Source organism: Mauremys reevesii, linkage group 7 (assembly GCF_016161935.1).
Source record: "Mauremys reevesii isolate NIE-2019 linkage group 7, ASM1616193v1, whole genome shotgun sequence".
In the NCBI taxonomy this organism is placed as follows: domain Eukaryota; kingdom Metazoa; phylum Chordata; order Testudines; family Geoemydidae; genus Mauremys; species Mauremys reevesii.
The window spans coordinates 73,224,998-73,248,256 of NC_052629.1; the positions used below are offsets into that span (position 1 = coordinate 73,224,998).

A 23,259-nucleotide genomic window follows, 5' to 3' on the forward strand; every position below is an offset into this window, starting at 1 on the left:
AATGTGCCGGCGGATTGCCTCAGCAGGTCCTTTTCCTCTCACCACGAGTGGTCTCTCCAGTCAGCGGTCACCAGTGTCATCTTTCCGAGGTGGGGAATGCTTTTGCTCAAGGTTTGGTCAAGGCAAAGGTTCTCTCTCAGATGCCTTCCTATGATCATGGTTGGACAGCCTGCTGTACTCGTTCCCTCTGATTCCCTTAGTTTGCAGGGCTCTACTAAAGATCAACAGAGACAAGGCAAAGGTCATCCTGGTCAACCCAGCATAGCCTTGGATGGGCATGCTCCTAGATCTCACAGTCACATCTCCATGGCTCCTCCCTCTCAGGCCAGACATGATATCACAGGAGGCTCCTCCATCCAAACCTCATAGGCCTACACTTGACAGCATAGCTGCTGCCTGGCTAATTCCGGAGGAGAGGGCATGCTCAGAGCAGATCCATCAGGTTTTACTAGGTAGCAGAATGCCTTCTACCAGGGCCACCTATCTAGCCAAGTGGAAATGCTTCACTTGCTGGATGGCCAAGTGGAGCCTTTGCCCAGCACAGGCCTCATAGGTTAGAATATCAGAGTTGGAAGGGACCTCAAGGAGTCATCTAGTCCAACCCCCTGCTCAAAGCAGGACCAATCCCCAGACAGATTTTTGCCCCAGATCCCTAAATGGCCTCTTCAAGGATTGAACTCAGAACCCTAAATTTAGTATACCAATGCTCAAACCACTGAGCTATCCCTCCTTGCAGTTCATCTTAGAGTATCTCTAAGGTCTTTCATTGTCATCAATCAAGGTTCATTAGGCAGTCATCTCAGCATTCCCACCCCCAATCCAAGACAGATTGGTCTTCACCCAGGAGATGATGAGTAGGTTCATTAAGGAGTTGGAGAGGTGCTACCCACAGGTTTGTGACCCAGTTCCACCTTGGGACTTAAACCTGATTTTGTCTAGGCCCTTGGCGTCCTGCTCCTTGCTGTTTCTCTCATGGAAGGCTGCTTTCCTGGTAGCAATCACTTCAGCTAGGAGAGTTTCTGAGTTGACCTTGGAGCCTCCCTATACTGTTTTCTTCAGAGATAAGGTCCAACAGTGTCCCCACCCAGACTTTCTACCCAAGGTGTCGCAGTTTCATGTCAACCAAGACATTTTCCTGCCTGTCTTCTTCCCGAAACTGCCCAAGACAGAAGAGGAGCGACGCTTGCACTCCCTGGACGTTAGAAGGGCACTAGCCTTTTATATTGACAGGACAAGTCCCTTCCACAAATCTACACAGTTTTTTGTTGCTATCACGGATAAAATAAAGGGTCTCCTGGAGTCATCCCAGAGAATCTCATCCTGGATCACAACCTGTATCCAGGCCTTCTATGAACAAGCAAAGGTCCTGCCTCCAGCTATCGTGAAGGCCCATTCTATGAGAGCGCAAGGGTCTTCAGGAGCTTTCGTGGCACACATTCTGATCCAGGACAGCTGCAGGGCTGTGACATGGTCATCGGTCCACATGTTTGCGTCCCACTATGCCATCACCCAACAGGTCAGAGATTATACCAATTTTGGAAGAGCTGTGTTACAGTTGGCATGCCCATGAATTCCTAGCCCATCTCCGAGGACACTGCTTGTGAGTAACCTGACATGGAATGGACAGGAGCAAGCACGCGATAAAGAAAAAACGGTTACTAACCTTCCATAACTGTTGTTCTTCAAAATGTGTTGCTCATGTCCATTCCATGACCTTCCCTTCTACCCCACCATTGGAGTTGATGGCAAGAAGGAACTGAGAGGGTGAGGGGCTGGTGGCACCCTTATAGCGACACGAGTGCAGGCCTTCAGGGGCAATAGAGCCGACCCTAAGGATACCATTGTGGGAAAACTCTCCAGGGGGGAGAGATAGCTCAGTGGTTTGAGCATTGGCCTGGTAAACCCAAGGTTGTGAACTCAATCCTCAAGGGGGCCATTTGAGGCAAAAATCTGTCTGGGGATTGGTCCTGCTTTGAGCAAGGGGTTGGACTAGATGACTTCCTGAGGTCCCTTCCAACCCTGATATTCTATGACTAGCACATGCACACCTGATATGACATGGAATGGACATGAGCAACACATCTCAAAGAACAACCATTATGAAAGGTTGGTAACTGTTTTTTGCAACCACTTGGGTAGATAGCACTGAGAAGTTCCCCCTGCATTAATGAACCTGTGAGGGGTCTAAGTAGAAAAATGAAGATAAGAAGGAGCAAGGCCCACCAATGCCTTCCAGCTCCTGCTGCAGTCCCACCAATGGCCTTCTTTCTACAGTCCTGCCAGACTTCCATCCATCCCTCCCACGAGTGCCTCCCCTCTCTCCTGCATTCAGAAGAAATTAAGTTAATCCCAAAGGATCCTGGTGGAGGAATCCTTTCCATCATCTTAACCTTATGCATGTGAATGAGAATCACTGCAGTTAAACATTTGACCCTAGGTACACAGTGATAGCTTTGTTAGCACAGTCTGTCTTGTGTTCTGGGGCTTCTAGGTGTCCCCTGTAGCTGTAGCTGCTCCCTCATATTTCTGTCTTGAAAATTTCTGATGCCCTCCTGCGGCAGCTCCTGGTAGTGCGATAGCTGTGCAGCCACTTGGCTGATGGAACTGCCCTGTGAGTCCACGCGCATGATCTATGCACCGTGCTGCAGCGTTACATCAATCTCATTGATGCAGTGTGTGATCTTTTAGTCTGTGAGTAATCTGCCCCTGACTGGAAATTGTGGCAAGTTGAACAACGCTTCACTGAAGTTCAGCTCTGTAAACTGAGCTCTGCTGCTCGCTTGGTCTGAAAAAACAGCTGACAGCTTTCAGCATTAGTACTCCTCCAGGCTGCTAGAAGGCCAGGTCATCAAATGTCACTGGTAAATCACGTTTAATCAGAGGTCCCCTGTTAACATGACTTTTAACTGAGCAAGTCTCTGCAGTCGTCCTGGGATGGATGAAGTGAGGCTCAGGATTCCCAATCCATTCCTAGCCAGTCCCATGGGAACGTGCAGGCAATGCTCCAGTTGTTTGAATGGGATTCGATGTTCAGTGCCCATAGAGCTTAGGACACTTTGGCAGCATGGACTCTTTTTGGATATATCACTGAGACTCTTCCACCCCACATACTTATTCCCTAATTCTGATTTTCCACAGGACCTGTCCACAGAATATAACATTCAGTCAATAATTCCATCGGCTTGTCAAACACACACCAGCACCTTCACCCAGGGACTTGTAGGGCAGTTTCAGTTTGGCTCTTTGCTCCAATACTCAGAAGTGGGGCTTGGGGAAAGGGAGACCCGCACTGACTTTGCAAGGCTGTCTTCCGTAGCCCTAAACACTGATGACTGTCAACAACAGACCTCTTGGGATTCGTAATAGCCATTTATAGTGTCTGCAGCCCAAAAGGTGGCAGTAAAAAGTAGAAATATGCCCAGTCCAGAGACCCAGATCCAGGCAATCACAGAACTTTGGAGAAATTCAGATCAGGAGCTGAACTTCAGAGCAAGATTGCTGCTCAGTTCCCCCTCCAGTAAAACTGATGCTGGTGCTCTCTCTAGTCTCTCTCAATGACTCTCAGGTGCTCAGATACCACAGCCGTGTGAACAGTGTAAACACCTAGGACTGTGCTCTGTTTGTAAAACAAGAAGCCATTTTTTTTCTGTTTGGTAATGTGATCAGCAAGTTTATTCTGGATTCACTGAGAGAGAATAGACAGTCTTTGCAGCTGCTTCACCCATGGGAGCTGTGCTGTTGAGAAGAAGTGTGTGTATGGCATTATCCAATTAGCAAGGGAAATCATGACAAAAGGATTTCATTCCGAACAGGCCTCTGCAACACTACTGATCCCACCATAGGTAAAAACAAACAAACAAAACCCCCAAAGCCATAAAATGTAGGTTGAATTTTCTTTTGCAAAGTTCATTACCCCCCATCCTCCCAAAAAGGTGAAATGAAAAATAACACCTGTGCATTCTCATTGCTCTATAATGCCAACACTGGAATTCAGCCATTTATTAACATGGTATGTATTTACAGTTGGGAGTAGGGATGGAAGGGGAAAATATATCTCCTTTTTATTTATGAAAGGCCCTTGTTCTACCCCTTCCTTTTGAAAAGAAGAATGAGCAAGCAAACACTTTTTTCTTATTGTGATTTCTTTTTTGTTGTTGTTGCTGTTGTTTTGTTGGTTTTTTGGGTGTGTTTTGTTTACAGCTGCCTGGGCCTTCCCTCTGGGTGGTGCAAAATCCATGAAAACATCTTATAAAAATAAAAAATGGCTTCAGACAGTATTTAAAACACCTCTCCCTAAATTGTGCATGTGCCCTTGGCCTTCCATAATCTTTTGGCATTTGTGCTACAGCAGATTGCCCTTTTTTCTCTCTTTTTTTTAATTTTATTTTCAGTGTTGATGCAAATCCCTAATGTATCCCTCTGTGTTCTAATCCAGTTTCCATATTCTCTGTGATGTCTTTCCTTATCTTCATTTCCTCATTTCCTCCTCTGCTTTCCATCAGCCTCCAAAAAAGATTTGGGATTATACTCCTGGAGATTGCTCTATACTTACTAGGGAGGATAGAAAGGTAATTCTGTCTCACATATGTTGTACCACAGTATGCTGTCTGTGGGTGGGTGGGGGGTGAGTGTGGGTGTGTGGTTTTTTTATCTGGCATTGTTTGGGTTTTGTGAGTGTGTGGGTGGTGACTCTATTTTTTTTATTTTGGCATGAACTCATTATCCTAACAATTAAGTTGGCCAGTAAATCGTTTCAATAAGCGGTCTTTAAAACATAGTCTACCATAAAGCTGAGTGGTTGTTTTGTGTTCTTGACCTGCAATGATAATTGTACTAACAGCATATTGCATCGATGTTAAAGTATCGTCTGTTATTTGGTTTTTTTACAGGTGGGTTTTATGATACTTATGGTTTTTACAGTTAGATTCCAGCAGGCCTGGTGCATCTCTGAATGTAAATATTAAATGCCTAAAACCATTGCATCTGTGATTATTGAAAAGTGATTAATTGCTGGTGAATTTCTGTGTCTTATCTGTACCATCTTTGTCTTTTTTTTTCAATAAAAAGACTCTTTTATTTCAAAATTAACATTCCTTTGTTTTCCCCTAACCCTAAGCATTATTTTTCCCATTCTTCTTCTCCTTCTTTAACCAGACTGATCTAGAAAAAGACATTTACCTCTACCAGACTGAGTTAGAGGCAGATTTAGAACAAATGGAGAAGCTTTATAAAGCGCCAGATAAAAAGCCACCGAAGGTATTTCCTCTTCTTTTCATGCTGCCAATCCCTGTTTCCCAACTCTCTGCTCTCTCTATTCACTGCTGGATGGTTATTAAATGAGGCTGGGATCCATAATGCCCCAGCCATTCTGATTGCATGGCTTGCTGTGTAGCTGTCAGAAATGATAAAACATGATGCTGAGAATCTGGCTCGAAATCCATTTCAGCTACAGTGTTTCACCCTCCCCCTCTTCTAGGGTTTGTTTGGAGTTTGGTGTCTCTACAAAACCCCCTCACTATTTTTCACATGAATAGGCAGCGGCAATCGGCTTTAAATTCTTGGTTGACGTCACGTCACCATCTTGTGCCTTTCAAGCGATCCGCCTTCCCACATTTTTTCACACATGCCCCACTCCTATGTCAGGATGCTGTGCCTACCCCAAGATCTGGATTTTTCACAAGAGATTTTATGCAACTGCCCTTAAGCTGCAATCAATGCGGCCTTCTTGAGCAAGGTAGCCATCGCCACTGTCCTGATGAGAACTAATCCTAGACTAGAAAGATTAATTCGGTAATGCTACAATTATTATTATTTTAAAGCGACAATAATTTTGATTGGGACTTGGAAGCTGCTCTTTCAAAGGCCTCATTAGCTTTTGTATATCATCTGCATTTCTTCCAGTTTATGAATCTATATATGGGAACAGGGGGAGAGACAGACTAAAAGGTAAACATAGAATTTCTTCCAAAATTGCCTCAAATTATTAAACAATGTGCCTAGGAAGCGTTAGGTGGATTAAAAGTGAGCTGATGGGAGCTGGCTTTTGCTACTGAAGCTGTGCAGCTGGCATTGCACCTTAAGGCATTGCACCCAGGCTTAGCCATTTCTTTTCTTGTTAGCAGGATGATATTGATATGAACACTGAGGAATGTATTATGCTGCAGAAATGTGATGTACCTTTAAAGAAAACAGGGGCGGAGGGTGTAGGGGGAAAGCCTGGGGAAATAATTATAAGCATGTGTCTCCTGGTCCTGGCCCTGCTGGTTCTCTCTTCTAGCTTTTGGCTTTATTCACAATGACTCATTTGCAGACAATAGAGTAGGCACAGTGAAAAGGCATCGGCTATGCTTAAAACCTGTTGCTGCCCCGAAGGACCCCAAGAAAATTGTTGGTCTGCAGAGACATTGATGTATTAGACTGCATTTAAACTGAAATCTCAATGTCTTGTGAAGACCAGTATAGCTGAAAAATGACTTAAGCAAGCCTTTTTCTTTCTCTTTGCGTCTCTTTGTGTATCAATGACTTCTTTGTTTGGACTTTTGCAGAGTACAGCAAGCAGCACTCCTCTGGAAACGTCTTCAGACCACTCATCCTAGTAAGTTTTAGAACCACTTGTTTGTTTTGTTTCACAGTTATGGGACTTGTTGGAAATGGTTCTTTCTGGTGACACATGCAGATAATATTAGCATGATAATTTGTGGATTAGTTGAGGGTAGAAGGTCAGCTATATAATTTTGAATTAATTTGGAAGTTATTGTATAATTATTGTTTAGTAGTACTCAGACAAGGAACGATCATTGTTCTGCATGCCTTCTATTTAAAAAGCAAACAAAACTGTAACTTTCTCTTACATTAAATTTACAAATAATTGATCATGCTATATGAGACATAAAATGTCTAGTCATCTTGATTGCAAATGGCCAATGAGTGGTCCCACCTCCAACTTTCTAGGCAAAGAAAGCAATTAAATAATTCTCAGACTACAATTTTATGCTGCTATTTTAGAGGAAGATTCAATAGGAGATGTGCTCTGTCCAGATGCATTGCAGATGGAGCCAGTTTACTGTAAAAGATGGAGGGAAATTCCAGAGCCAGATGTGCCAATTTACCACCGCTGGGGATCCAGCACCTCCCTGCTAACCTGTTATTCTCTTTAACTGAAACAAATGTGTAGTATTCCATCTAGGCACACTTATACAATCCAGATGGATGGGGAGTAGGGAAGAGCATGTTTTCCCCTCTGATATCTGCAAATTTCATGTATATTCACCTTCCTTGACCTTTTATAATATGTGGTTTTGGAATTCTATACAGTTAGTTTTGCACAGTTCGCTTTTGCCTGGGTTCACTTTGCAAAGGAATTTCCTTCCATTATCGTAATTTGGAAGGTGTTCTGGCCTTATCAAGTCCATTATTTCGTGATTTTTTTTATTTTTATTTTCGCAAAGAAAGGCTAATAACACTAAACAACATCAGAGTGTGTTGCAAAATATATAAGTGTTGCTTATGTTTGCCAATGGCTGGTAAGGATTCTGAATGTCTGACTGCACTCAAAGAGTTCCAAGTCTTGTAAGTCTTTCCCTTACATCAGATAACCTTGAATGCTACTTTCCTGGATCACTTCCATCAGCTGAAATCAGTATGCTTCATTCTTCCGTCAGGGCCCTACCCAATTCTCACCAAAGTCCAAGGAAACTCAACCATTGACTGCTGTAGGAGTTCAGTTGGGCTCTCCATAAATAAATGATATGCTCATTATTGGCGAGGGCGGTGAACCAAAATTCCTGAATTTGGCCTCCCTCGAACTCTGTAAAGTGGTTATAATCTCATAATTACCAGTTATATAGATTAAGTGTTTGTTTCATTCTAATTTTTTTAAATTAATTCTATTTAATCAGTTTCCCATATGTATCTATTCTCACAATATTTACTGTCGGTACAATGGTCAAAAGTCTGTATACACGTTAATATGTGAAGTTATGTAGATGTACATATAATTACATTGTATTAGGTAGCACCAAGGCTAGATTTTCAAATGCTAGCACTTCGACTTACTCCCACCACATCTGTGCCTGTTTAGATGACTACCTCCAAACACTGCACCCACAGTAAATGTTTTAAGGAAATGAAGAGCTGCCTGATCTTTTGTTTCTCAGCTCATGGAGTGGGATCTGCCCCTGTGGAAGAGCATGGGGTGCTACCTCTAGCAGCACAGGCTCCCCTCTCTTCCTGCCCCCATTGAAGCACTTGGGGATCTGTGCTGGGGGAGGGGAAGGTGGAGGATGGGATGGGTAGCCTAGGAGGAGTCCCACGTTGTTCCCCTTCCAGCCCTGTGGAGCTTAGGTGGAAAAGGTAATGCCGGCTGGTGCTTTACTGTCTTTTCTGCAGAGCCACCCCTCTCCCCTGGATGACCATGGGTCAGAGAATCCTTTGTAGTGTGGCTGTAGTGGAGCCGAGCTGTCATGGCACAGGGATGCTGCTGGCTGCCAAAGCTAGAGTCATAGTGCCTCCATGCAGATGGCTCTGGCCTCCCATGGATAGTGGATGCAGGCCCTGCAGCCTGTTTCACAGGGTGGGCAATGAGGCGGGAGAAGTCAACAGTGGGCCAATGGGAGTCTCCCAGACACTTCCTCTCCCACAGGTGTTTCCCCAAGAGAGGATCGTCTGGGTCATTGGTCTTTAATTACTGAGCTAAAATATTTCCCGCTCCCAGGTGGCGAACCTCAGGGGAGTAAATAGCCTGTAATCACTGGGGCTGCCCATTTGGGCTCCTCAGGAACCTGACAACCAGACGCTGGGGTAAACCTGACTCAGGCTGCATAGTGCTGTGTTTGTGGTACCCATTCTGTGGTTCTGGCTGTGGGTCCCATTGAAGCCAATAGGAGTTTTTCCTGGGAGCCACAGAATTCCCTTCTTTCTTTGTATTTTGTTTTTCACTAGCTCTGTTATTACCCCAGGGCCCTAACTAATGGGAGATCTGGTTGTTGACAGAACAAGGAGTAATGGTCTCAAGTTGCAGAGGGGGAGGTTTAGGTTGGATATTAGGAAAAACTTTTTCACTAGTAGGGTGGTGAAGAACTGGAATAGGTTACCTAGGGAGGTGGTGGAATCTCCTTCCTTAGAGGTTTTTAAGGTCAGGCTTGAGAAAGCCCTGGCTGGGATGATTTAGTTGGGGATTGGTCCTGCTTTGAGCAGGGGGTTGGACTAGATGACCTCCTGAGGTCCCTTGCAACCCTGAGATTCTATGATTCTATGATCTCCTCCCCCATCCAGGAACTGAAATCCTTTGAAAGAACCAAATGTCTTGTAATTCCAACTCCATTAATGGCTTTCTGAGCCATTGAAAGAAGCTGTACCCATCAGGCACCATGTCCCTCCCAAGTAACCAAGCACACACATACATCTGTTAGTATGTTATTGCTGCTAACACAAATCAGGTATACATCTGGGAATTGTGGGATCTTAGCCTACTTTCAAATGGTTTCCTCAAATCAGTAAATGATTTGATATTTTTTTAACTTACCAGGAGTCATACTTTGTCCCCAGTATAGCTTTGTTATAATAAGATTTCATCTTATTATTATTTTCACTGTGGAGCGTCTAGCTGAAGATGCTCAAGCACTAGGGTTGCCAACTTTCTAATTGCACAAAACTGAACAGTCTTGCCCCATACCCTTTCCCATCCCTTCCCTGAGGCCCTGCCCCCACCCCGCCCCTTCTCCGAAGCTCTGCCCCCGCTCACGCCATCCCCCCTCCCTTTGTCACTCACTCTCCCACACCCTCACTCACTCGCTCATTTTTACCAGGCTGAAACGGGGTTGGGGTGTGGGCTCCAGCTGGGGATGCAGGCTCTGGGGTGGGACTGGGGAGGAGGGGTTTAGGGTGCAGGAGGGGGCTTCAGGCTGGGGGGTGGGGCAGAGGGGTTCAGAGTGTGGGAGAGGGCTCCAGGCTGAGGCAGGGGGTTGGGTTGTGGGAGGGGGTATGGGCTCTGGGATGGGGCCAAAAATGAGGGGTTCAGGATGTGGAAGGGGGCTCCAGGCTGAGGCCGAGGGGTTCGGCATGCGGGAGGGGGTTCGGAGCTGGGGCAGGTGGTTGGGGCAGAGGAGGGGGTTCAGGGTCCAGGAGTTTGTGTGTGGGATGGGGATGTGGGCTCTGGGATGGGGCCAGAAATGCCGGGTTCAGGGTGTGGGACGGGGATCGGGGCAGGGGGTTGAGTGCAAGGGTGGGTGAGGGCTCCAGCTGGGGGTGCGGGCTCTGGGGTGGGGCCGGAGATAAGGGGTTTGGGGTGCAAGTGGGGGCTCCAGGCTGAGGCCAAGGGGTTTGGAATGTGGGAGCGGGTTCTGAGCTGGGGCAGGGGTTTGGGGCACAGGAGACTGCAGGAGGGATGCAGGCTGCAGGAGGGAGTTTGGGTGAGGGGCTGGGGCGGGGGTGGATTGCGGGGTGCGGGCTCTGGGAAAGAGTTTGGGTGTGGGAGGGGGCTCAGGGCTGGGGCAGGGAGTTGGAGAGCGGGAGGGGTTTGGGGGTAGGGGCTCCAGGTGGTACACATGTCAGGTGGCTCCCCGCAAGTAGCAACATGTCCCTTGGCGCCTAGACAGAGGTGCAGCTAGGCGGCTCTGTGCACTGCCTCCACCTTCAGGCACTGACCCACAGCTCCTGTTGGCTGCAGTTCCTGGCCAATGGGAACTGCAGAGCCAGCACTCTGGGTGGGGCAGGGGCAGCACACGGAGCCCCCATTGCTGTCCTTCTGCCTAGGACCCAGAGGGAACTGTCGCCGCTTCCGGGGAGCTGCGCTGAGCCAGGTAGGGAGCCTGCCAGCCCTGCCAACAGGATTTTTAACGGCCCGGTCAGCCGTGCTGACAGGAGCCGCCAGGGTCTCTTTTCGACTGGCTGTTCCGGTCAAAAACCAGACACCTGGCAACCCTATCAAGCACTGGTATCAGATGAGATCTGCTCTTATGAAACACCCAACCTGCTTGACTGCTTAGCATGTCTTCTGCCTCTGGAAAAGTCATTTATACTGTGACAATGCTGAGCTTTTGTGTCTGGGAGAGAACAATGCGCTGTAGGAATAATACTATGTAGCAAACTGCTTCTCAGATTCATGCCTTTGGGGAGATTCCTTAACCTTGGCCTGCATGGAGTTGTAATCAATCACCTTAGTATCTATTGGCCCAAGCAAATGAAGTCATGTCTATTTTTAACATAAATCTCACAGTCTAATGCCAGGGACAGAATTCTGCTCTTGCATCTGCCTGGCAGATCTGGACTCCAATATTCTGCTCTCCCTACAGGGGAGCTCTGTGCATGTGGGCAGAAAAGAATGTAAGAACTAAGATCTGCCATGCAGGTTGGGGCAGAATTTAACCCCAGGAATAGACTGTTTCAAATTTGAAACAGTCTATTCTATTTGTGAATGGGAGGCAGCAAGGACTAGTAGTTAGAGCAGAAGTTTAGGTGCTGTGTTTTGTTCCCACTTTGGCCACTCAATTACTGAGTAGCCTTAGGCTATGTCTACACTAACGCAGTAAATCTACCTATACAACACAACTCCAGCTACATGAATAATGTAGCTGGAGTCAATGTACCTTAGGTCGAGTTACAGCAGGGTCTACACCACAGAGGGTCTCCCGTCGACTTACCTTACTCTTCTTGTCGGGGGTATAGTACAGGGGTTGACTGGACAGCGATCTGCAGTTGATTCGGCAGGTCTTTACTTGACCTGCTAAATCGACCTCTGGTGGATCGATCTCAGATCGTCAGTCCCGGCTGTAGTGGAGACCTGCCCTTAGACAAATCCTTACCCTCTCTGTATTTCCATTTCCCCATCTATAAAACACGGGGATAATACTTCCCTGTCTCTGAAGAGAGGTGTAGCTTGTACAGCTCCTTGAGACAGTGGAATGGAGGATGCTATAGCAATGCTAAGTATTTCAAGTGTGATTTCAATACGTTCATGGTCTTCAGCTAGAAATCTTACCTCAGCTGTATTGACATGCAGAGGTGTAAGAATCACAGGCACAGCTGAGCATGGGTTCACGAGTGATCTCCTCTAACCTGCTCATGATGTTCTCTAAGCACACAGGAAGAGAGAGAAATCAGTCTCTCTTTCTTTTCTTTTCTAACCCATTTTCTAGCTCAGCCTATTTACCCAGCTACCAGGCAGCAAGGAGAGAGCTGGAACCAGCACCAGCGGACCCTGCTGGCTTGGAGAATGAAAGGCAGATTTACAAAAGTGTGCTGGAAGGTGGTGATATCCCGCTGCAGGGGCTAAGTGGTCTCAAGCGTCCTTCTAGCTCTGCTTCCACTAAAGGTAGGTCAGCAGAGCACTGACCCCTTCCCTCCATTACACATGCTGAGGTGGGTGAACCGCCAAGGGCGGTTGGGTCCTTATCCAAACCTAGTGAGGTCTACCTGTCATTCCTCTCTCCTTCTCTGTCTTTCATCCTCTTTTCTCTCCCCCCCACCCCGAACCTGGCCACGCTTTCCCTTAACCCGATCCCCAACCAACTCCAACTTATCAACAGGGTCAGGTCTCTTCCCTTTGCTTTCCCTTATTTCTGTCTCCCTCTTTCCAACTGCTAACAGTCGGCCAGCACCACCTTCCCCTTTTTCTTCCTCCCTGCAGCACCCCCATGTCCTCTTCCCGCCACCCTGCCGTTGCTGTTGTTCCTGGTGTGCAGTCTGATCAGGTCGAGCAGTGTCTGCTGGCCTGAGCATTATTTCAGTACCATGCACTCTGGGGCTCTCCTGGCTCAACGAAGCATGGGACGCCTCTCAACCTGGCAATTGCCTTGGAGCCTATGAGATACAAAGAGAGCAGCCAGCCCAGCAGAGACTGGTGGCACTGTTGAGCCTCCACCTTGGAGTTTGCAGCATACTGGGACAGGCGAGAAGCCTGATGCATCTCTGAGCTGGTTGTAAGCTAAAAATGGCTGGGGGCAGAGGAGCCGGTTCTTTTGTTTTCCAAGCCAGTACTCCTTCAAAATAGCATATCGCACCTGGGAGTTTCTGTCTTCATCTCCCACTCCCAGCTGCTTTCAGCAAACATAGCTGTGCAAACAGTGCAGAAAGCATGCTCAGCCAGTCCCCAGCGAGCACAACTGCCGAGGGCCAGCAGATTTGGTCCACTTGTTTTAATGCAGATGCTCCCTGACTTGCCTGACCCTGGCAGGAATAATTTAGTTGGCAGCTGTTGCGTGGGCAGGACCATGGTTGGTCTGATCACTGGCTCACAGTGAGGCTGCTTTTGCAATATTAATCCCTCTGCATCTTTGCTAAGGCCCACATTCTGCTAGATGATGAGTTGCCTCTTGCATGGTGTGGAGGATGCTCAACATTTGGCAGGATTGGGCCCTACAAGTGCTCCTGGCCTGAATCTAGACCTTCTGATTTTACAAACCCCACAGCATTGCAGAATTTTGCTGTATCTTTGCACTCGCTTTTATAGCGTGGCTTGTGCATTGTCTCTCTGCTTTTCTTTCTTTTGAACACCAGTTTTTTAAAGTGCATTTTGTGACATCCAAGCATGTTATCTCTCCTTTCTCAATAGCTTTCCAGCATTTAAGCTAACAGGTTGTATTTATTTTATTCTGCATGCTTACCAGTGGATCGTAAAGGTGGGAATGCTCATATGATTGCACCCTCTTCAGTTAATAGCCGAACCTTTAACGCTAGTCATACCAGTATGTTAGGTCATGCATGTAAACATAAGAAGCCCTTATCAGCTGCAAAAGCCTGCATTACTGAAATCCTCCCTTCCAAATTCAAACCCAGACTAGCTGCTCCTGCTGCTCTTGTGCAGGACACAAAGGGTATCCTGCTGCCTCATGAGAAAGCGCAAAGCTGTGAGAACCTTCGTAGCTCCAGTGTCTTGTTTGATAACAAAAAATCTTTCCTGGTCAATGGGGAAAGCATAGAAAACCTTCTAATGCAATCGAAGCAGGAATATGTCACCAAATCCAGCAGCACTATGAGCCTGCAGGAGTACAGCACCGGTTGTAGGAAGGGCTACCTTCCCAGGAAGAGTGGGATGGAGTTTACAGTGCTGTATAAAAATATGCATCAGATCAACAGGTCCAGCATCCACCTGGGCACCATCTCATCCTGCAGCGTGAGAGATATTGCATCCCAGTTTGAGAATGAGCTGAGGGACAGGAGTGAGCAGAGCCCCGGTCGGGAGAATTTGGAGCAAATCCCCAAAGACACTGTCTCATCCCGCATCACCGCCTTCGAGCAGCTGATCCAGAGATCCCGGTCCATGCCTGCTCTTGACTTCTCCAGTGGGCAAAGCAAATCGCCCACCTCTCCCCAGTCTAAGAGCTGCCTGAGCTCGGCCTATTCAGCAGAATCCCTCCTGGAGTCGCCAAAGCCAAACCAAGAAGAAAAGGATGCTGCCAGCATGGCCGACGACTCTTCTCGCTCCTGCAGCAACATGGAGGACTTGGCGTCAGATCTCAGTGACATTGTCCCCATGGACATGCTCTCGGCTTGCACGGACGAGACTGATCTCCAGTCCAACGCATCCAACGACAGCGGCAGCAGCCTCAGCCATGCCAACAGGCCCCAGAAATTTAAATTAAACAAATGCAAAGGAGCTTGCCCGGCTTCCTACACCAGGTTCACCACCATTCGTAGGCACGAGCAACAGCAGGCCTCCAAGAACCCCAGTTCCAAAGGGGACGCCCAGGGAGACAGGCACGCGCTCCCCAGAAATGTCTATCTGATGAGCCCACTTCCCTTCAGATTGAAAAAGCCCTTCCAGCACAACCCAAGAAAGACTCCGCCTCCGGATTGCCTGGGAGTCCCGCTGGTATATAGCACTGAGAACCAGAACAACGCAGCTCAGCCACGAGGGTGCCAGGCGGAAAAGAGTCACTACTCCCTGCACAGACGGTGCTGTGAAGACAGACCTCTGGCCCCCAGGCGCCTGTCTTCCTTTGACATTGTGGAAAGGCTTAGCCATTTCCCCAGCATGGAATCCAGTCCAGAAAGCTCCATTCTCCGAGCTGATATGCCAGACTCCTTTAATAATGGGAATATTGTTCCATACACTTTCTATCACAGCTTGGATAGAAACAACAACCCACAAAGCGAACTCAGGACATACCCTGGAGGTGGCTATTTGTGTACTTTACCACTGTTACTTTATCTGTCTTCCCACTTTGCTTTTTTCTCCCTATTTTTTGTTGACCCGCCTCTGCATCATCCAATGCTCATTTTCCTCGTGTGTCTGATGTCCTTTGCGTGTCTTGCTTAGCATTTTTGTTCTGAACTCGTTAACAGTTGCACTTCTGAAAAACAATTTCTGCTGCCTTTTCTAATCGCCATCCAGCTCAGTTTGTCTCAAAGGCAACTCCTAGGATGTGAGAATCTTGCAATGAGATAGTCTTAATCCCGTATCACTTGCATATGTGCGAATAGAACACGTCAACCCAGTTGATTTAGTTTTCTAAGGAGCAGTTCCTCCAGGTCTAATTGTGTCTCTGTGTTTCTGAGTGTGCAATCATGTTTGTATGTGTTTGCATGGGTGGTGACAGTAATATGCTAAATCTTATTTCAATGGCAGCAAATATTTTCTTCACAAAGTCTTTTTATGTTTTTACTCGCTTTCCCACCTCTGTATTATCCTTTGTTTCAATCTGTGTTCACAAGTACAGCCCAAAAGGGAAAAAAAAATATCCAAAACATTATCAATATTTGACTGAGAATTTGGTCAACAACAACTGAAAATCCTTTCAGCTCTAATGGAAGCAAATTGTAGTGCTGTCAAAATATTTTTTTTCCTTTCTGGTGACGCGAGATAAGTCCATTTGTTTTTTAACTGCCTTGTGTTGTTTTGAAGTAGATTCAGAATCACCAAGGCATTTTGCACCAGTCGATTACATGGAAACTCCAGAAGAAATTACTCGTAGACGTCATGATGATAAAGAGGTAAAGCCCTTCCTTGTGGTTTAGAAACATTTCTAACAGCTAAATATACAGGAAGTACACCATTTGGCCTTACATAGTCTCTGCATCTCCGTACCTACTTATGGAGGAAGTGTTATGTAGTATTCAGAGTAGCAGCCGTGTTAGTCTATATGCGCAAAAAGAACAGGAGTACTTGTGGCACCTTAGAGACTAACAAATTTATTTCAGCATAAGCTTTCGTGAGCTACAGCTCACTTCTTTGGATGCATAGAATGGAACACACAGACAGGAGATATTTATACATACGTCCACCTTTTCATGTTCTCTGTATGTATAAATATCTCCTGTCTGTGTGTTCCATTCTATGCATCCGAAGAAGTGAGCTGTAGCTCACAAAAGCTGTAGCTCACAAAAGCTTGTTAGTCTCTAAGGTGCCACAAGTACTCCTGTTCTTGTTATGTAGTAGTTAGAATAAGGGACTCCAGATTTCTATTACTGCATCTGCCACTGATTTGCTGTACGACCGTGGGCTAGTCTCTTCTTGACCTCTCTGAGCCTCAACTTACCCAGTATGTAAATGGGGATAATAATCCTTACCAACCATGCAAGGATTACATGAGAGGTCATTAATGTTTGCAAAGTACTTTGAGATCTATGAGAGAAGTACAGTACACCCTTGCTCTAATGAACCTGTTGGAATCCAAGCCTTTTGTTCATAATAGCCAGGGGTTCATTAGAGCAAAAGGACAATCAAAATGAATGATACACTGCTGGGGTAAGTTAATGAAGTGGCCTTAGATAAAAGTGTTCGCTACTTTAATTTATTATTAATAATGATACCTGAGGCTAGGAGTCAGTCATGGAGGGTGAGTTTAGGTAGCATCTGCAACTTCAGCTGTGGGTGTCAGGGCTCCAGGCAGTCAGCCCCTGCAGGAGTGAGGCTCCAGGTGGTTGGCTGTCAGCCCCACATAGTGGGGCTGGGGCTCTGGGACTGTAGTTGGGATCCAGGGACTGGGTTCGTTATGGCCAAGGTTCGTAATAATGAAGGGCGATACAGTGAGGATGTACTGTGTTGTTATAATTCAGCAGGTGTGCTTTACAGGAGGGCAAAATGGTGTTTCTATAAGCTAACATGGTGTCAGCAAAGTCTCTTCAGCCAAGTATTAATTAGTAAAGACAAGATTTTCAAAAGCAAGTAGTGATTTGGGATATTCCCAATTTTAGGTGCCCAATTTGAGACATTTTAAACGGGTCTCATTTTCAGAAAGTGCTGAATAGTCCATCTCTGAAAACCAGGCCTCTTTACCATGTCTCTGTTTGGGCACCCAAAATTCACCAGCCCCTTGAAATTGTTGGCCAGTATATATACAAACTAACATCATAAGGGAACCACCCAGTTTTTCCAAATACTGGCTAAATTCGATACTGAAGAAAGATACAAACTGTTGACACTCTGGGAGGTTAGTAATTTTAATTAGCCACCTTTCTGCTTCTCTGAAAAGCCAGTGACTTAAACTGGGAGATATGTTTTCATTGAAGAATCATGTTATCATTCTGAGTTTGAATAATTTTAACATCTTGCTTTGAAATATTTTTAAGCCCTCCTTTTAATTTCTGTGGAAATACGTCTTTTGCTATCTCCTCGCATTGTAAAATAAATGAATAGCAACTATCTGCATTCACTGGCACTTAAGGCCCTTGGGTGAGTTAGCACAAAGCTTGGACCACACTTCTGCAGTCAGATCCAGGTGGATGGACACTCATGCCCATAGAATGCAGGATCAAGGGCCCTCATTTCCACTAATCTGCCAAAGGATGGGGAAGCTAGAGATACTTTTGTTAGTGAGAATTACTTGTTTTACTAGATGATGTTTGTTATGTGAGCCATAAGCAGCTAGGGGGAGATCTGCAAAGTCACAAAGGGCATTTAGCCACTCAACTTCCATTGATAGTCAATGGGAATTAGGTGCCTAAATGACCATCTGGGCCTGATCTAAAGCTCATTGAAGTCAGTGGAAAGACTCCCCTTTGACGTCCATTGGTTTTGGATCAGGTCCTTGGTATGCCGAGTTGTTTCATTGTACATGATCTCATTGAGAACTACCAATAAATAATCTGCTTTAAATACACTGTAATGAAATGTATTTTCTATGCCAAGCTAATCAACTGGAAACCATTGTGTTGTTGATAAAATTGATCTTGTATATTTCTCTAAAGCTGCTGCTATTTGCCGGCACCTCTGAAGTTCTTTATTAAAGTCACATTTGCTGGCAGTCTTCAAATGCCCTAAACTAGATGATTTACTGCCCATTTTATGCAATTTTATGGCAGAAACTTTTAGAGGACCAGAGACGACTTAAACGTGAGCAAGAAGAAGCTGATATTGCAGCTAGAAGGCACACAGGGGTTATTCCAACGCACCATCAGTTTATCACTAATGAGCGGTTTGGGGACCTCCTAAATGTAGACGATACAGCAAAGAGGAAATCTGGGTCAGAGGTCTGTTATAGTTACCTCAGTCTGCTGCTTGACCCAATGCAATATTCGCCTCTCACAATGTTGCGCTTTAGGCCGACATTTGCTCTCCAGAGAATGTTTAATTTTTTTCCCATTCTGGCTTCATTTAGAATTGCTTTGGCTCTTGTGCCTGGTAAATTAATTGATATCTCTATACCAAGCTGTATATGTTAAAGCATGCCTGCTGAGAATTGCTGGTGCACACCTGTGATGCATGCGTTTAAATATCAGCTACTTTTAGTGAATCAAAGGCATTTTACATCCCTTGCATCAGACTGCTACATTGTCTTCTTGTCTGTGCCTTATGCTTAGAAACTTCATGTCTTGTTGATCCTGGTCATGTGACTGTCCTGTATTTTTGTTAGAAATAGAGTATGCTGTTCTCCTTCTTTTGAAAGACGCTCAGTGCTGCTCTAGAAAAGAGTTGGAAGAAGTCCCAGCATGTTTCCTGAACATTACATGATTTAGTCCTTCTAAAAGAGACAAAGGAGGAGATACTTTTCAAGTCCTCCCATGGCACTTTTCACAAGAGTTGGGGTGTTTAGGTGGCCAAATGCCACTTCCTGCCTTAAACCATTGTGTATCATTGCTGTGTGCTGTTAAACAGCTGCTGTATTTCACCCCAGTGACGAGTGAGGTGGTTCCTGTGTGCAGGACTAACTTTTGCCCTCAGTTACATGGGTGTAACTGAGGCCAGAAATGAACCCGTTGTTTTTAAAGTGCTTTGGGATCTTTCAGAATGAAAGGTGCCATGTGAGTGCAAGATATTAGTTATTATGATTATTTTATTACCACCAACTATATTTATTTTATTTCTAAAAATTGCTAATTATTTTTATATTATTATTTCATTGCCATAGTGGCTTAAAAATTATCAAAATATTTTAGGACCATTTTAATCAGACAACAAAATCACACCCTAAAAGCTGTCGATAGACGTGCTCTTAACACATCCCATCCTATTTACCTTTATAACTAACTTGAGACAGTTTTAGACACATGCTTATTTTTCTTCAATTCCTCCTGGCCTTTGTCTCTTTCCTACCAATTGAAACAGTGACCATAGCCGTACATGGGCCATGGTGCAGGTGGACAATAGATTTTCAGTGGGGTGTGAATGCCATGTGAGTATCACCCTATTGCTTTCTGCTGGCCCGCATATTTTTCCTGTATCCAAGGGGAATTTTAATCCTAAATCCACAGACTCATTGTAGTTACTGGGGCAGTTGTGAGGTTCAGCAAGGTTTGACATGGTCACATGTTTAAACATTTACTGCTGTTAAACTCCCTGCTGTAGGGCTTTCCTTGCCATTGGTTACATTTATACCAGAAGGTGGCACTTGGCCTATTGAGGGATAAGTTCTTCTCTCAGATCCATAGAGCGGATCTGGACTCTGGTGCAAGAAGCGTGCAGCAGAATATCTGAACTAAGATCAGCTAGTTTCACCCCCAGATTTGTTCTAGTCTTTGAAATGGCTGGGAAGCATTTCCATAGCCTTTTCACTAATGGGTCGAAAACAGAATTGTTGTTTTAATTTGTTGTTTTCAATCTTTAGATGAGACTTGCTAGAGCCAAGTTTGACTTCAAAGCACAGACATTAAAGTGAGTATATCTGGATATGGTTGTTTCTATCTCTCCCTATCTGCTTTTTCTGAATATCATGCGACATTTAGGATGTATAATAAGACTGATTAATGTTTCCGGAGTGTCTCTTGATCCAGTAATTCAAAGCAAGTCCTTCAAGTCAGTAGAGGAGCTTTGTATACCCTGTGTATCTTCTCCCCGTATGTCTTTGAGGCAAATCCTGTTGCTTCACTGACACAAACAAGTGTTTGTTCCTGCTAGCCCCTGCTGGAGGGTGAGCTGGATTCAACTCCGCTTCATCCATTGTAATCGGAGCTGCCAGTTGTGTCCTGACTGCAGTATCTTTATTACTGGTGGTGTTTTGAGAGGCAGGAAAAACCCAGTTGGTTGCTTAGATCCCAGCCTGAGCTTGCAGAGAGAACAGTGTTTTTGACCTGCTCACTATGTACATTTGATGTTGATGTGGCCAAGAGAGAGAGGAGCTTGTGTCATCCATGTTAGGAGAGGACAGGGTGGGTTTTTGTCATTCGCTGTTGGCTGGCCCATAGAAGAGGTTTGAGAGTCTGATACAGTTGGTCCTTTCGTTCCTGCTTTTCTTGCTGAAGTTTCCAAGTTCAAATCCAACTGCTGGACTGGTCCAAGCAAAGTCCATAATGGTTGCAAAGGCTGGCTGGCCATGGAGCGTCATGTATATGGTGCTTCCATTATCAGCAAATTAGCTTCCTCTTAAACTCTCTCAGAATGGTCCTGGCCCACTTATCTCCTTGCAAAGTGAACAAGTCTGCAGGCAAAATGACCAGCCGAAAGCAGGAAAGTGGGCATGGCCCTCTCTCCTCCCATCCTATCCAGCAGCAGCAGCAGCCAGTGGCTAGTGCTTTAACACTTGCTTGCCTTTCCTTTCCCCTGCTTGTGAAGGGGAGATGCTCAATAATGTCTGGCCACACCTCCTTTATGGAAAGCCACACCCACAATGCACCCAGACAGTGAGCAAACCCTTGGCATCTCATAGTAAGAACAACAGGGTAGTATCTAGATGAGTGGGTTGAGTGTGATCTATATGCTTCTTCCCAAACCCACCTTGCAGCAAATGGGTTGATAGGGACCCCCTGGAAAGTGTGAGATACCCAGCAGGTATATGGGATGGCACTTCGGATGTCCAGGATGAATATACACAGCCTCTCTCTCTCTTCTGCAGTGAAATTCATTGTGCTTTGTTTGCGGACAGTATGCAGTTCAGCTGTAACCAATGTGTTGTTAACAGGGAGCTTCCTCTGCAAAAAGGAGACATCGTTTACATTTACAAGCAGATTGACCAGAACTGGTATGAAGGAGAACACCATGGCAGAGTTGGCATCTTCCCACGCTCCTACATAGAGGTACCTCTTTCCTTTTGAAATGCTGTCATTCCAGAGCCACAGCTTTGCCTCAGAGCCATCCACTTGTGGGCTCCTGACGGGTCATTGGACTTCATTTCTTTCTTTCAGCTACTTCCGCCTGCTGAAAAAGCCCAGCCCCAAAAGCTGGCCCCGGTGCAAGTTTTAGAGTATGGAGATGCTGTGGCTAAATTTAACTTTAACGGGGATACTCGAGTGGAAATGTCATTCAGAAAGGTAGGACCCTCATTGGTGTGACAGGTGAAAGCATTCATCAAAACAAACCAGATGGTGCATCATTTCAAAGATGATCCACTAAAATTGGCAACCATTTTGTGCATGTTAGAATAATCTAATTATCTTAATCTAATCCTTGGGGGTTTTATTCAGCACCCATCGCTGTAGTATATTGTGATGAGTGTTTTGCAGGGAGACTGTCTATATCCCAGAAAGCAGACACGTGCTGTATTCCCACTCCAGAGGGACTAGCGTGGGTGCAGTGCTGGTGCTGTGATTCTGCATGCTAAATTAGGCCTTTAGTGACACCTGCACAGCCTCATTACCATCACTTGGGTTGCATGGGTGTAAAATGAGGTGCAGAATGTGACTCTGCACTGGAACATCAACTTTCTGTTGATGAATTACTGGCTACCTTGTACTCACATAGCATTGCTGAGCCAAACCAGATAACAAGAGTGAATAGAAGTGAACACATATCTGTGTTACTGTAGTGCCCACGTAAGGCAATGAATGTAGACAGGGAGTAAGAAGGTGCCATTTTCAGTCACTTTTCAGAGCAGAACTAAACGCATTTATTAAAGTACCTTAAATAGCAACATTTCTCTATCTCAAAGGTGGCAGATGATTGCATGTGTGTTGATATTAAAATTCCATGTTCTCTATTTTCTTTTTCATTTTACTCAAGGTTGGAGCTTGCAGTTTATAATCAGGATTCAAAAGTCTTTCTTGTGTGTTTTGTCAGCAGAACAGAAGGGAAGAGGATTGGGGACAGAGCTTAGGGACTCTGCTATGGGATTCACATAATGAGATCAGAACCTCAGCTTTCATATAAAAAAAATGTTTCTTGCATTCTGGATGCAAAGAAACTCTGTGAAATGTGACCCAAGAGTGACTGCTGCCTGCCTGAGTCTGCAGACAGCCTGAGCTAGCTTCAGGAGGGGTGAACCTCCCCAGTCAGCTCAACTCAGAAACATGCTGCCATGTCAAGAAGGGTGGGGCCACATGCCACAGATGGCTTGAATTCAACTGGGGCGAGGGCTCTCATCTCCTGTGCTGCAAGTTTACATGCTGGATTAGCGTCAGTGCTGTGTGATGGTTCTCTCCTGCAGGGCGAAAGGATCACGGTGATTCGGCGAGTTGATGAGAACTGGTACGAAGGGAAAATTTCTGGTACCAACCGCCAAGGCATCTTCCCTGTCACTTACGTGGACGTGCTCAAGCGGCCACTAGTGAAGAATGCTGTTGATTACCCTGAGCTGCTGATGTCTCACTCCCCTAATCGCAGTACAACGGCTTCCCCGCAGGTACCCAGGCTAGATGTAGCCAGTTACTAGACCTTACAGAACAGTAGGAAGAAATCCCCAGCCAAGGTTAGGGTGTACTGTACAGCAGCACCATCTGTCCTGTCCAGTTCGCTCCCATTGTCTAGGGAGAGCTGAGCTGACGGGGTTACACTTCACTTACCAGAAAGACTGGGTGGCTGGGAGGACTGGGGACAGGACACAAAGCATTTAATCTCTGATCACAGATTGAACCTTGGCTAGGTTGGCAAGGATGGCAAGTTGAGTGAATTTCAGTGCCTTTGAAGGGATAAGTCAGTGACTTTGGTCCCGTTTGATGAGACCGGTGCCTACG

At 45.8% G+C, this 23,259-nt stretch overlaps 1 protein-coding gene across 47 annotated transcripts in view; it reads left to right on the top strand.

The window, feature by feature from the left end:
- The window catches only part of SORBS1 (sorbin and SH3 domain containing 1), a 279,323-nt gene that overhangs the window by 232,665 nt on the left and 23,399 nt on the right, over positions 1-23,259 (top strand). For 35 of the 47 annotated variants that reach the window (XM_039547972.1, XM_039547970.1, XM_039547977.1 and 32 more), the window contains 10 exons: positions 4,503-4,568; positions 5,155-5,256; positions 6,546-6,595; positions 12,135-12,310; positions 15,845-15,930; positions 18,241-18,408; positions 19,983-20,029; positions 21,273-21,387; positions 21,496-21,621; positions 22,734-22,928. In XM_039547972.1, the coding sequence (XP_039403906.1) occupies positions 4,503-4,568; positions 5,155-5,256; positions 6,546-6,595; positions 12,135-12,310; positions 15,845-15,930; positions 18,241-18,408; positions 19,983-20,029; positions 21,273-21,387; positions 21,496-21,621; positions 22,734-22,928 (1,131 nt within the window). The remainder of the gene's footprint in view (positions 1-4,502; positions 4,569-5,154; positions 5,257-6,545; positions 6,596-12,134; positions 12,311-15,844; positions 15,931-18,240; positions 18,409-19,982; positions 20,030-21,272; positions 21,388-21,495; positions 21,622-22,733; positions 22,929-23,259) is intronic. The other 12 variants (XM_039547986.1, XM_039548001.1, XM_039548009.1 and 9 more) reach the window with 3 other exon arrangements.